Source organism: Balaenoptera ricei, chromosome 11 (assembly GCF_028023285.1).
Source record: "Balaenoptera ricei isolate mBalRic1 chromosome 11, mBalRic1.hap2, whole genome shotgun sequence".
Taxonomy (NCBI): domain Eukaryota; kingdom Metazoa; phylum Chordata; class Mammalia; order Artiodactyla; family Balaenopteridae; genus Balaenoptera; species Balaenoptera ricei.
The window spans coordinates 9,148,983-9,163,985 of record NC_082649.1 but is presented as its reverse complement, the minus strand read 5'-3'; the positions used below and the strand labels follow the sequence as shown (position 1 = coordinate 9,163,985).

The following is a 15,003-nucleotide window of genomic DNA, read 5'->3' as shown; positions in this document are numbered from 1 at the left end:
GCCCCAGCAGCACGGAACCGCTTGTTTCCCCTACACATTGATGTTTCTCACCTCCATGGGCTCTCTCACTTCCCCCAGTCTTTGCCTGTCTCACACCCACTCATTCATTTCAACTCACCTCTTCTAGGAAGCCTACCCTGGTCTGCCCCAAGATTTGTTTTTACACTAGACCCTGAGTTTCTTAAGGGGTAGAAGTATGTCTTATCCATCTTTGAATCCCCCATTTCCATTAGCTTCCCCAATATTAAATGGATCAATCAACACAAATAGAGAATATTCAAGGCCTCTTCTCTCTAGGCATTAAATGGGACTTTGTGCAAAGTTGTTCTGGAGACAGTGGTCAAGGAGTGACTCTACTGGTTGGAGATTAAAGTGTGGGACAGGGAGTTTAAGGAGAATAGGAGGGTATGATACAGTATACTGGTTAGAGAGTTGCCAAAAAAAGAGATGAAAATTAGGGCAAGCAATACAAAACAGGAGAAGAGCATCGGAATAGGAATCAAGAAAACTAGGATATGTCCTTCACCTGGCCACAAACCAACCATGTATCCTGTATTAATGCACTTCAACTCCTCGCTGATGAGACGACCTATAAGAAAGGCAATTGCACATCTCAGTTTGCCTAGGACAGTCCTGGTTAATGCCAGCTGTGCCAGTGTGAATAGAATTTTACATTGTCTAGGCTTGGACAACACACTGTGCGGTCCCTCTATCTCTGAGTCCGCCTCTAGACCCTCTGTTCTGGATCTATGGAAACATGTTAAGTGGCCACCTACTCTGTCCAAATTCAGGGCTAATTCTACTTTCTCACCTTTTCCCACAGCCTGAGCTTCCTTGGATGAGAGCAGAAATTCAAAGGAGTGCTTTAGTGATGCAGTGGGCAGCTGTGGTTTGGAGAAAAGTTCTGTGCCTGATTGCCTGGGTTCCTACCTTGGGCTTACCACTTATAGACCTGTTTCACTGGGCGAGGCACTCAATGTCTTCATGTTCCAGTTTTCTCTTACATATCATGGAGACAATATTAGTACCCTCCTCGTGGGATTCTGGAGGATAATAAATGACTTGGGACGTGTCAACTGCCAAGTATAGGGTCTGGCACACAGGGTTAGTCACTATTGCTGTTAATTTCATTCTTTCCCAGGAAAAATCAGTAACCTTCTTTTCTATGTGGATATTCCAATCATCCCCTTCAACTTCATGCATAAATTATCAGTTTCCCCAGCTGAAGGTGATTAAAAGTAACAGCCACCTAACTGAATGCAAACTGACAGAGAGGGTGTAGTTCCTGAAGAACTTACAGAGTGAAGCAGGAGGCTGGGCTAATTGAGATTAGAATTGATTAGAATCTCTGCTTCTGAAATTTCTGAGCCACAGTGCGGCCTGGTTGGGAGTCGCCAGCCAACTAACCAAGTGATCAAGAAGTATCGGTCAAGACCCAGGTAATATGCAAGTATCTCTCTAGCAGTAATGCTCGATCTTGACTGCACATTACAAAATCACTAGGGGAATTTTAAGAATACTAACTCCCAGGTCCACCCCAGACCAATTAAATCTATCTATGGAGATGGGGACTCAGCATTGGTATTTTTAAAAACTTCCCAGTTATTTTAATTTGCAGTCAGGGTCAAGAACCACTGTCACAGAACAGCGCTTCTCAAACTTGTATGTGCCTGAAAATCTTGTTAAAATTAGGATCTTGTTAAAATGTAGATTCTCATTCAGTAGATCTGGAGGATAGCTTGGGATTCTGTCCTTCTAACATGTGCCCCAGAGAGACTGACACTGCTGGTCCGAGAGCAAGGCCCTATGTGCCACAGGACCCTGGACTCCTTTCAGTTTAAATAGTTATGTCTACAAGCCTCCTTGTCCAATGTGGTGTTCTCCCAAGTCAGCTGCTTGGCTGAGAAGGGTGTTGGAAATGATGGTCACGTCTACCCACTTTATACTTCTTCGTGTGTCATGTCAGTGGGTGAAAATGAAGAAGAGATTGAGACGGGCAATAATAAGGAGTGATACCAGGAATCAAATGTAAACTTGGAAAGTGTGTGACATTCTCCAGGGGTATACAGATGCAGAGAGCTGACCCTGTGCGCCAGGGAGACAACTGTTGTCAAGCCCTCAGGAAGGTCCTGCTGGCCTTCAAAAAGCTCTCAAAAGGTTCCAGAGGGCCACCCTGCTTGACTTGTCACCATCTCATTTCCTGACCTGTGCTAGCTTTTCTGTATCATGGAACAGAAGGGTGGACAAACACTGAGTCAATTACTGGGACCAGATACCCACCAGGAAAGAGTCAATTTCTACTTTTCAGGCAGAGCTAGGTGAAACACTGATTTCAAACAATGATGGAAGCCGGCAGGGGGAAGCAGTCTTTGGTAGATCACTGAAAACTTGGCTCACCATGGCTGAGCATCTAGGGATACTCCAGACAGATTATTTACACTCTGAATGGGAGAAAGGGGCTGTCAGGGGGTCCCAGTATAGGCCTCCTTCTCTGCCACTTAACTACTTAATTTTCTCTCTTTTTTTTTTCCTTCTTGATAAGACATAAGGATGCCGACACAAGGACACAAGTCCATCAGGAAGAGAAACCCAATCTACAAGATATACCAGGCACTGAAAGGGACTAAGTGCCTCCAGGCCAAAATGGACGGCCTCTTATATGTAGGTGTAGCTGGAGACGCAGTCAGCTTACCTGTGGCCCACGGCCCCTCTCCTTACATTCACTGAGGGATATATGCCAGGGGTATCCTTTGTCAGGGCCCAAGACCACAGATCCTTTTCACCCAGGATAGTTTATAAGCTGAAAATTCCAATCTGGCCAAGTGACCTTGTGACAGTGCCTTGGATAGAATGATATTAAAACCTTCCTTTAATACTATTTCCTACAGATCAGATTTATTTAAAAGAGATTTTATTGTTGAAAGCTGCTTAGAGGCCATCTAGTTTACCTACTTAGTTTTACCCATAAAGAAATTTATTATAAGGTCTATCTTGCATGTTGTCCCTAATCATTTCATTAAAAAAAATCTTATCATGAGTTGACTCCACATGTATTTATAAAGCATGGCCTCACTGGGCACCATTTAGTCCATTAGAAAAATACATCTCCTTTTTGCATTTCTTGTCCTAACTTCATCTCCCTAAGCTCAGAGAGTCCACTAGGGATCATTACTTCTCCCTCTTCCGCAGCCTCTTTCCCCACTAGGGTTTCTCCAGCCAGCTCTCAACTCCATCTCCTCCTACTACTTCTGCACTGTGACTTGTACTCATGTTCTTGTACTCAACTACATTCAAATCTTGTACTCACTTGTACTATGTTCAAATCTCATTCTTCTAACACCTCATATCCCCCCCCACAATCTGCCTTCTCACCCTTTTCCAAGCCAAGCCTCTAAAACCAGGCAAATGTTCTTCAAATTTTCAGTTCAAAGTCTAGCAGTAGCTTTTGTGATGGTAGATACATAGGTGTAAATCTTTTTTTTTAATAGTAGCTTTTACTTATCCTGTGTTCCAACTATTGGAATAATAAGGTATATAATTACGTATGTATCCATAGTGATGTTGACTAAATGAATGGTTTCCCTTACCACGCCAGCAGAAAATGTTTGAATCTTGCACAAGACGAACATTAAATGTTTGGCCTAAAATACCTCTACTCCTTGGTACTAACATAGGATAAAGAAAGGACTAAAATAATCCAGGGTGGGAGGAGATCAAAATGGTGTAGTAGGACGACACTGGGCTCACCTTCCCTCATGAACACATCAAAACTACAACTGCATATAGAGCTTCTCTCACTGAAACTGACCTGGGGACTAGCAGAATAGCTATTCTACAACCAAGGCTGTAAAGAAAGGTCCACACGCAGTTGAGTAGGAAGGGAGAAGAAGCCATCTGGTCAGGACCCGCACCGCTGGTGGGGGACACAGAGGAGGAGGGGGCTATCACAAGCTAAGGGAGCCTCCCTGGGGAACGAGGGGTGCGAGCCATATATTAGGCACCTCAGCACTTGGGTCTGACATGGGGAAGACGAGCCCCCTTGGCTGGCTTGAAAACCAGTGGGATTTACTAATAAGGGCTGTAAGAAACTGAGACTCCACTCTTGAAGAGCACACGCACAGATCTGCTTACTCCCAGTGACAGCAAAGAGGCAGCTGATTGAAAAATGCCTAGGGACCATCCCAGTGTGCCCCCCAGCCTGCACCAGGCACCTGCTCCAGCCCCTCTTGCTCCAGCACTGCTCTCCACTAAGGCAGAGGCTGCCACTGCCCACGAGAATGTGCACACTTGGAGGGAATGGAGCTGGCTTGGACCCTGGCCCTGCCTCTGCCCAGGGTAGAGGCAACCATTACCAGCTCACGAATCCCTGCCCACACTCCGGATGGAGAATGCCATCGCTGGAGCACAGATCTCTGTGCACACTGGGGGGAGGAGGGGTGGGGTCAGCTCAGTGGCATGGCACTAACCCCTCCAGCCCTGACCCAGCCTCTAACTGAGGGCACACACTGGGGAAAAAGTAAAACCAGCACAGAAGTGCGGCCCCAAGACCTTAGGCCCTGACCTTGTCCCAAACCAAGATGGAGACTGCCATCATACCCAAGAGAAACCCAGCTCCCTCAGGGCTCCTGCTCCAGCCCCTCCGCCCTCACCCCAACCCCCAACAGAGCAGTGACAGTCATTGAGCACAGAAGCAGCCCTGGCTTGCACCTGGCTCTGGCTCTAGCCCCTCCAACTCCAGGCCTACCTCCCACCAAGGCCGTGGCTACCAGCACACCCTGGGGGAAGATGCAGATGCTCACCTCAAATCCAGCTGTCCCACCAAAGCCACTGGGCTCACACAGACTGCACGGGAATGGTCCCACACGAGGACATGACATCAAGACTAGGACAGGCAACTGTTTCACCTGATTTCACACAGATGAAGAAAGTTAAACAAAATGGGAAGACAAAATGAAACAAGAAAAAAATACCTGAAAAAATGCTAATGAAACAGAGATAAATAATTTATCTGACAAAGAGTACAAAGAAATAGTAATAAAAATATTAACTGAACTGGGGAAAAGAACAGATGAACACAATGAGAATTCAACAAAGAACTAGAAAATACAGGAAAGAACCAGTCAGAGTTGAAGAATACAATAACTGAAATGAAAAACACACTAGATGGCATGAACAGGAGATTAGGTGATATAGAACAATGCATAAGCAATCTGAAAGATAGAATAATGGAAGTCACCCAATCAGAACAGCAAAAAGGAGAACAAATCTTTAAAAATGAGAATGGTCTAAGGGACCTCTGGGACAACATCAATCGTACTAACATTTGACTTATAGAGTTCCCAAAAGGAGAAGAGAGAGAAAAAAGGGTAGAAAATGTAACTGATAAAACTGGGACTCAAAACTTCCCAAACCTGAAGAAGGAAACAGATATCCAGGTACAAGAAGCACAGAGAGTTCCAAACAAGATGAACTCAAAGAGACCCACACCAAAACATATCATAATTAAAATGGCAAAAGTTAAAGATAAAAAGAGAATTCTAAAGGTGGCAAGAGAAAAACAAAGAGTCACCTACAAGGGAACCCCCATAAGGCTATCAACTGATTTTGCAGCAGAAACTTTGCAGGCTAGAAGGGAGTGGCATGATATAGATAAAGTGCTGAAAGGAAAAAACTTACAACCTGGGATACTCCTCCCAGCAAGGTTATCATTCAGAATTGAAGGAGAGAGAAAGAGTTTCTCAGACAAGCAAAAACTAACATTCATCAATATTAAACCAATATTACAAGAAGTGTTAAGGAGTCTTTAAATGAAAATGAAAAGGCTATATCAAGAGATAAGAAATTATAGGAAGGGGAAAATCCTACTAGTAAAGACAAATATAAAGACTGTGGATCAACCACTGAAATAAGTTTGTATGAAGGTTAAAAGACAAAAATGTAAAATCAACTGTAACTATAATAAACAGGTAAGGGACAGACATGAAGATGTAAAATATTACATCAAAAATACAAAACATGGTGTGGGGGGAGAAAAAATGTAGACCTTTTAGAATGTGTTTGAACTTAAAGGACTACCAGTTTAAAATAAATAGATATAGTTATAGATCAATATATATGAACTGCATGATAACCACAAGTCAAAAAACTACAATATATATACAAAAACTAGAAAGGAACATAAACATAACATTAAAGAAAATCATCAAATCACAAGGGAAGAGACCATAGGAAGAAGAAAAGAATAGAGAAGAACTACAAAAACAATCAGAAAACAAATAACAAAATGGCATTAAGTACATACCTATCAACAATCACTTTAAATAAAAATGCACTAAATGCTCCAATCAAAAGACATAGAGTAGCTGACTGAATAAAAAAACATGCTGCCTACAAGAGACTCACTTCAGAGCTAAGGAAACACAGACTGCAAGTTAGGGGATGGAAAAAGATATTGCATGCAAATGGAAATGAATAGAAAGCTGGGGTAGCAATGCTCATATCAGACAAAGTAGACTTTAAAACAAAGTCTGTAATAAAAGACAAAGAAGAACATTACATAATGATAAAGGGATCAATACAAGAAGAAGCTATAATGTTCATAAACATATATGCATCTAGTATAGGAGCACCTAAATTTATAAAGCAAATGTTAACAGACATAAAAAGAGAAATTGACAATAATAAAATAATAGGGGACTTCAACACCCCATGTACATCAATGGACAGATCATCCAGAAAGAAAATCAATGAGGAAACAGTAGACTTAAGTGACACATTAGAGTAGTTGGACTTATAACTACAGGACATTCCATCCAAAAAAGCAGAATACACTTTCTTTTTAAGTGCACATAGAGTGTACTCCAGGATAGATCACATTCCAGGCCACAAAACAAGTCTCAACAAAATTTAAGAGGATAGAAATTGTATCAAGCATCCTTTCTGACCACAGCAGTATGAAACTAGAAACCAATTACAGGAAGAAAACTTAGAAAAACACAAACACATGGAGGCTAAACTACCTGCTACTGAAAAACCAAGGGGTCAACAAAAAAATTGAAGAGGAAATCAGAAAATGCCTCGAGACAAATGAAAATAAAAACACAACTTTCCAAAATCTATGGGACACAGCAAAAGCAGTCCTAAGAGGAAAGTTAACAGTGATACAGGCACATCTCAAGAAAGAAACAAGCAAAAAATCTCATACAACCTAATCTACCATCTGAAGGGATTAGACAAAGAACAAAAAGCCCAAAATCAGCAGAAGGAAGGAAATAATAAAGATCAGAGAGAAAATAAAATAGAGATTAAAAAATAGAAGAGATCGATAAAACCAAAAGATGGTTTTTTGAAAAGATAAACAAAATTTATAAGCTTTTAGCTAGGCTCATCAAGAAGAAAAGAAAGGACCCAAATAAAATAAGAAACCAAAGAGGAGAAATAACAAACTATATCACAGAGATACAAAAAATCATAAGAAATCACTACAAACAGTTGTATGCCAACAAATTGGACAATGTAGAAGAAATGGATAAATTCCTAGAAACATGCAATCTTCCAAGACAAAATCAGGAAGAAATAGATCATCTGAACAGACCGATTACTAGTATTGTAATTGACTCAGTAATCAAAATACTCCCAAAACAAACAAAAGTCCAGGACTGGACAACTTCACAGGGGGAATTCTACCAAACAAATAAACAAGAGTCAATACCTATCCTTCTCAAACTATTCCAGAAAATTGAAGAGGAGAGAACACTCCCAAATTCATTCTATGAGGCCACCATTACTCTGATACCAAAACTAGACAAAGACACTACACAAAAAGAAAATTACAGGCCAATATTCCTGATAAATATAGACACAAAAACTCTCAACAAAATATTAGCAAATTGAATTCAATAACATATACAAATGATCATACACCATAATCAAGTGGGATTTATTCCAGGGATGCAAGAATGATTCAATATCTGCAAATCAATCAATGTGATATACCACATTAACAAAATGAAGGATAAAAATCACATGATAATCTCAATGGATGCAAAAAAAAGCATCTGACAAAATTCAACGCTCATTCATAATAAAAACTCTCAACAAAGTTGGTACAGAGGGAACATATCTCAACATAATAAAGGCCCACAGCTAACATCATATACAACAGTTAAAAGCAAAGTTTTTCCTCTACAATCAGGATCAAGACAAGGATGTCCACTCTCACCATTTCTATTTAACATAGTATTGGAAGTCCTAGCCACAGCACTCAGACAAGAAAAAGAATTAAAAGGCATTCAAATTGGAATGGAAGAAGTCAAACTGTTACTATTTGCAGACATGATACTATATATAGAAAACACTAAAGTCTCCACCAAAAAAACCTATTAGAACAAATAAATGAATTCACTAAAGTTTCAGGATACAAGATGAATACAGAAATCTATTGCTTTTCTATACACTAATAATGAACTATCGGACAGAGAAAGTAAGAAATCATCCCATTTACAATCACATCAAAAACAATAAAATATCTAGGAATAAACTCACCCAGTGAAGTGAAAAGACCTATTCCCTAAAAACATAAGGCACTGATAAAAGAAACTGAAGATGATACTATTAAATGGAAAGATTCTGTGTTCATGGATTAATATTGTTAAAATGTCCATACTGCCCAAAGCAATCTACAGATTCAATACAATCCCTATTGAAACACTCACATGACATTTTCACAGAACTAGAACAAAAATTTCCAAAATTTGTATGGAAGAACAAAAGTCCCTGAAGAGCCAAAGTAATCTTGAGAAAAAAGAACAAATCTGGAAGCATCATGTGCCCAGACTTTAGACTATACTACAAAGCTATAGTCATCAAAACAGTATGATACTGGCACAAAAACAGACACACAGATCAATGGAACAGAATAAATAGCCCAGAAATAAGCCCATGCACATATGGCCTATTAATCTACAACAAAGGAGGCAAAAATATAAAGCAGGAAAAAGACAGTCTCTTCAGTAAGTGGTGTTGGGAAAACTGGACAGGTGTATGTGAAAGAATGAAATTAGAGCATTTTCTCACACCATACAGAAAAATAAATTCAAAATGGATTAAAGACCTAAATGTAAGACCGGAAACCATAAAACTCCTAGAAGAAAACACAGGCAGTACATTCTTTGACATAAATCTTAGCAATATTTTTTTTGGATCTGTCTCCTCAGGCAAGAGAAACAAAAGCAAAAATAAGTAAATAAGACTACATCAAATTAAACTTGAAAGCTTTTGCACAGTGAAGGAAACCAACAACAACATGAACAGACAACCTACTGAATGAGAGAAGATATTTGCAAATGATTTGTCTGATAACAGGTTAATATCCAAAATATTAAAGAGCTCATATGACTCAATATCAAGAAAACAAACAATCCAATTAAAAAATGGGCAGAAGACCTCAATAGACTTTTTTCCAAAGAAGTCATACAGGTGGCCAACCAGCACATGAAAAGATGCTCAGCATCACTAATCATCAGGGGAATGCTAATCAAAACCATAGTGAGATATCAGCTCACGCCTGTTAGAACAGCTATTATTGTCAAAAAGACAAATAATAATAAATGCTGGCAAGGATGGAGAGACAAGGCAACTCTAGTACACACTGGTGGGAATGTAAATTGGCTCCTCAAAAAATTAAAAATAGAACTACCATATGACCCAGCAATTCCACTCCTAGGTATACATCCAAAGAAAAGGAAAACACTAATTTGAAAAGATATATGCACCCCAATATTTATAGAAGCACTATTTACAATAGCCAAGATATGGAAGCAACCTAAGTGTCCATCATCAGAAGAATGGATAAAGAAGATAACATATGAATATTACTCAGCCAGAAAAAAGAATGAAATTTTGCCATTTACAGCAACATGGATGGACCTGGAGGGTATTACACTTAGTGAAGTAAGTCAGACAGAGAAAGACAAATACTGTATCTTTTTACTTATATGTGGAATCTGAAAAATAAAACGAATGAATATAATAAAACAGAAAAAGACTCATAGATACACAAAACAAACTAGTGGTTACCAGTGGGGAAAGGGGTGGGGGAGGAGAAAGATAGGGGAAGGAGATTAAGAGGTACAAACTACTATGTATAAAATAAATAAGATACAAGGATGTAGTGTACAGCACAGGAAATATAACTAATATTTCACAATAATTTTGAATGAAGTATAATCTATAAAAATATTGAATCACTATGTTGTATACCTAAAACTAATATAACATTGTAAATCAAATATACTTCAGTAAAACAAAAACTGAAACAAACGAAATCAGGGTGGACCTAACCCCCTAACCACCAACTAGGAGGTGTTCCACTGGGAAAGACTCCCTTCAATGAGGAAAAGAGTGATAACAAGGAACATTATTTCTCAACCAGTTTGAAATCCATTTTGTGAACTTTGGGTAAGATAATATGGTCTATTACTAAGTCAACACTTCCCTTATCTCCAGCCATGCACTGTGGAAACACGGTCAGAGATAAATTCTGAAGACTCAAAGAAGTCTAGAGACTGCTCAGCCTCATAAGAATTCAGGACTAAGGAACCATCCCCACCTGCTAGAAACAAAAAGAAAAATGTGATTTCTGTGATAGTCACACCGTGTACGTCTCTACAGAATGAAATGACTGTTAGAGCTCCACACAGAGACACATCTGGGGATGGTGCCTTCTCTAGCACACGGGTGGGCATGTGGGAATTTCCTGGTGCTCTATCTAGCTTCAAGGTGTTGGACAGGGGAGACCCTGATCCACTGGAAGAAGCCATCTGCCCTCCTCCCCCAGAGGAACTTCCCACCACCACTTCTGCTGCTGCTTCTGCTGTTTCTCTCTAAGCCATCATGCCCTGTTGTGTTTCTTAACTGGAGAAGGAATCTCCAATCCTTGGAACCCTGGGTTGAAGAAGCGAGGTTTTGATTACAGTTAGATTCGAAGTGTTGAGGGTTGGTAACAACATGGATAAACAAAGTTTTAGGTGCCCTCAGAGTGACCACAGAGGGAACAACTTTGAGAAGTTTATACTGACCAAGCTCTTGAACACAGGAGAATTAACGTGTTATTTATCTGAAAACTGATTCATTAAAGGCCCTAAGTGTATATTTCAGAAAAGAGAAGATACTGTGTTTGTCCTTATAGACCTAATGTAGAGAAGACCTAACGGGGGAAAAATGAAAAACAAGTGGAAGCATAAATGAAAAGAACATGAAGCATGTAAAGCTGGATAAATCAGCTAGGCTTCACCGGAGTGACTGGATATAGTATGGATTGATGAGGAGTAGAAGAAAGGAGAGGACTGTGCCTAAAAATGTTGAGAGACATGAATTCAAGTGTGGCCACAAGGGCTGTGTGATTAGGAGCTGTCTGCCCTAGAAAATCAGTGTGATGAGGGGACCACAGGAGGACTTCAAGTCATCAGTCACTAAAGCCTCTGAGAAGGGGAGTTTCAGCAAATAAAATTATAAGATATTTAAAATTTACTATTAAAGATATAACTGATGGAGGGGGCAGGGTCTGAAGCATAAAGTATGGAATTGGGAGCTGAGATTGCTATGGTAATACCGAGCCGGAAGTAATAGGGCTCTAACTTCCAGAATGGATGAGAAGAGGCTGAGCTGAAAAAAGACTGCATTTGGCAACAGACAGGAAGGACAATGAGTTAATGAAGTTTTCAAAGTTTCAAAGTTTATGTAAAGATTTGTGATCATTAAATATGGGGGTACCCATGGTTGGCTAAATGGAAGTCATTCTAGAAATCTAATGCTACAATTAGATTGGTAATTAGTAATTCCTAATTAGTAGTAAGCTTATTACTTATTACAATTAGTAATAAGCTTACTAAAAACTAAATCAATATGCCAGTACTTTTCTACCCAGGCCAATAAGCTGATTTGGTGAGAGGTCACAGAATGGCCCCTAGTTAGGTGAATATCCATTCTTCTCTTTCCTCTCTCATTTGATGTGGTTTGTTCATCTCCATCTGCAAAGTCTCAAAGTTTGTTGATGAACTGTGTGCAGCCTACAAACACATGGCCAAAAGCAACAGCCATCAGTGGTTCACAGGACGTATTCAGAGCCATGCGATATGAACTGCACCGCTGGTCAGCTGGCCAGCTGTGAGCCAGGCACCAAGTAGGACAGCAAGATGTCCCTTCTTGCCCTTGCGGCGGTGCTGGTGGTTTCCCAGAACTCTTTAAAATACATCATCTTGCCTTCAGAAAAGCTTCCTCAACTTTCCACTGTCCCAAGTCAGGGTGAATGTCCACCCACACAAGAATACCCATTAGGGAAAGCCTGAAGGCTAAGGTCTCTTTCTGTTCTTGTTTGTGCAGGTGACACGATGCAGCCGAGGAAGAAGAGGAAGTGATTAGACACCATTTTCCAAGAACCGAGGAAGAAGAAAACATGAGAGTTTTTTTCATCTTTTTTCTTCCTGGTGCAGGGAGGTGGTGGAGCAACAAAGGAAGGTAAAAAGGACAGGGAATGATATTTAAATTTAATAAGACAGCCATGAAGGTAGCTGAATTTGAGGACTCTTGTTTTTTTAAAACTTTTACTGGACACACCCAAAACAATTCCTGCTGTCACAGAATTTGTTACATCCGTCTGACCTCTGTGGAGGATGGTCTGTGGTCAACATCTGGCCCAAAGCCAAAGAAACTCACGTAAATGTGGTGTTAGAGAATGTTTAGAGAGAGAAAGAAACTTAGGATCATCCAAACTATTCACTTTACAGAGGAGGATGCTGAGGACCTAGATGAGAAGTCACCTGCATGAGGCCAAAGAATTAGCATCAGAACCAAAATAAAAGCTTTTGTCTCCCATATCTTCTAACTCCCAGTCCTGGGCCATTTTTGAATAATCCCAATTTTCCTAAACAGAGGCACTTTCATAAGCTAGTTATTTTCATGGACTTCTCATCTATTTTTTTCTCAGTCCAAATGGAAATGTAGGGAGATGGTTGCTTTTGAAGTTGTCTGTCTACCTAGTATAATAGCAAATTAACTGGGGCGATGAGAAAATAAGTTATAAAAAATACTGGTAAATCTGTCCCTCTTGTGAGCAAGCATTTGGGGCAGGTAAACACTGAACACACTGATATTGTCAAAATCTCTTCCATTGGTATACTGATTAATTTGTCAAATAAATGTACATTTTACTTGGGGAATAATCTGGATGGGAAGTGATATGATTATGATGACTGCTGACACTGCTTTAAGTACAAAGCACTTTGCTGCATTAGTTTACGGTTTAACAAAGCTGATTGTCAGATGATTAACAAGCACATTCATGAACACTGCTTTAATTTTCCTAGAGGATTTTTCTGGGTCTTTATTTACAGACATATTTTGTAAAGAACACAAATGACTAGTGGTAGGTAAACATGTTCAAGTCCATCGATGGGTCAACAGGCCCATGTGGGTTGGGTGTGGGCACCAGAGTAAATTGTACTTGGGCTTCCCAATCTAACATTATAGAGGAGAAATCTGGTTGAAATGGACACCAAGGGCAGTCTGATAGGGTTAGAGAAGAGAGCAGACTATCCCAACAGGGCAGGTAGTCCAAGGGAAGACTAGGACAGGCACCAAGAAAACTGCTTGAAACCTACTCTTACAGTTATACAAATAAGAGCCTCAAGTCTTTTTGGATTAAGTTGGGAACACCACCTCTTTTCCCACACCTGCTGCTTCTTGACTGCTCCTAGCACCTGTCTCAGCAGGAGCCCAGAAGCAGTTGTCACAGTGGAAATTCTCCAAACGTGAAGCCTGCAGGGGATCACCCAGATTTTCCACACCCAAAGATGACTCGGGCTGCATACTTCTCGGAGTCATAGTAAGCTCTTGGCTGCGATGAGCCTGCAGATTTCTATTTGTGGTTTCACTGTCCCCAGGACCAAATAAAACTGGGATTGCTGCATGACTGGCCGCTGTGCAATATCTATTCCAACACCAGAAATACCCCAGAACCATTCCCCATTGAGCACATACGTAAGCACACAGTGCTTCCTTGGTGCTGGTGTAGCTTAAGAAAGGAGAAGCAACAAAACACCTGTAATGAACACTGACTAAACATTCATTAAAAGGGAGACAGTATTAGCTGCCTACATAAGGCTGTGTTTGGCCCTTAGTGGTTAGAAAACAACAATACAAACCAAATGATGAGAAAACCAGCAGTAACACTTGTACAGTGTCATGTAATTTAGAGCCACTCTCACCTCCACGACCTCGTTTTATCTTCACAAAAGTCTTAAAAGTAGAATATGCATTATGTCCTCCTTTTACAAACGAGCAAACTGAGTTTCTGATGTTGGTGTTCTGTAAATGTTTAAAATCCAACTCTCTGGAAAAAAGAAAACTTTAAGGCCTTGATTTATAGTTTGCCCATTGCCATGGTGTAAACACTCCAACATGACCTTTTTCAAGCTACCAACGTGTCACTGAATGCAGAGTTGGGAAGAGAGACACAGAACCACTGAATCCTTGTGAGCCTGTACAAACTCTCTCCAGCACACCACTGGGTTCAGAGAAAGGGAAAAAACCGATCCAAGGTCACACAGATGGTTGATTCCCAAGCCAACTTTCCTTCCTCTTTATTACAGAACAAAGCAGGAACTGAGCATCTGGAAGCCTTTATTTTAAAAAGCAAAAACGTATGCACATCTGCAAGGTTACACAAAAGAAGGGGTTAGGGACCCCAACTGGGTGGAAACGCTCACCTATACAGGCAGGGGGAGGAGCTACATTACTGCTTCACGGACTGGTCCATACCTGTGCTTATATTCTGGAGTTGCTATCTCACATGTGACACCAATTTTGAGTTTGGGGAGAAGACTTAACCTTGTTTGCCTAAACAATACATTAGCCCCATGCTCCCTGCAAATGGGTCATACATTTCTCAAGCTATTTTTGGCTCCTCTGCACCTACTCGCTTGCAATACTTGTCATAACAGGAAG

General features: G+C 40.4%; 1 protein-coding gene across 15 annotated transcripts in view; it reads left to right on the top strand.

The window, feature by feature from the left end:
- The window catches only part of ADTRP (androgen dependent TFPI regulating protein), a 92,730-nt gene extending 79,673 nt beyond the window's left edge, over window positions 1-13,057 (top strand). For all 15 annotated transcript variants that reach the window (XM_059940660.1, XM_059940648.1, XM_059940658.1 and 12 more), the window contains one exon: window positions 12,382-13,057. In XM_059940660.1, the coding sequence (XP_059796643.1) occupies window positions 12,382-12,416 (35 nt within the window). In that variant the 3' untranslated portion in view covers window positions 12,417-13,057. The remainder of the gene's footprint in view (window positions 1-12,381) is intronic.
- The last annotated feature ends 1,946 nt before the right edge of the window (window positions 13,058-15,003 follow it).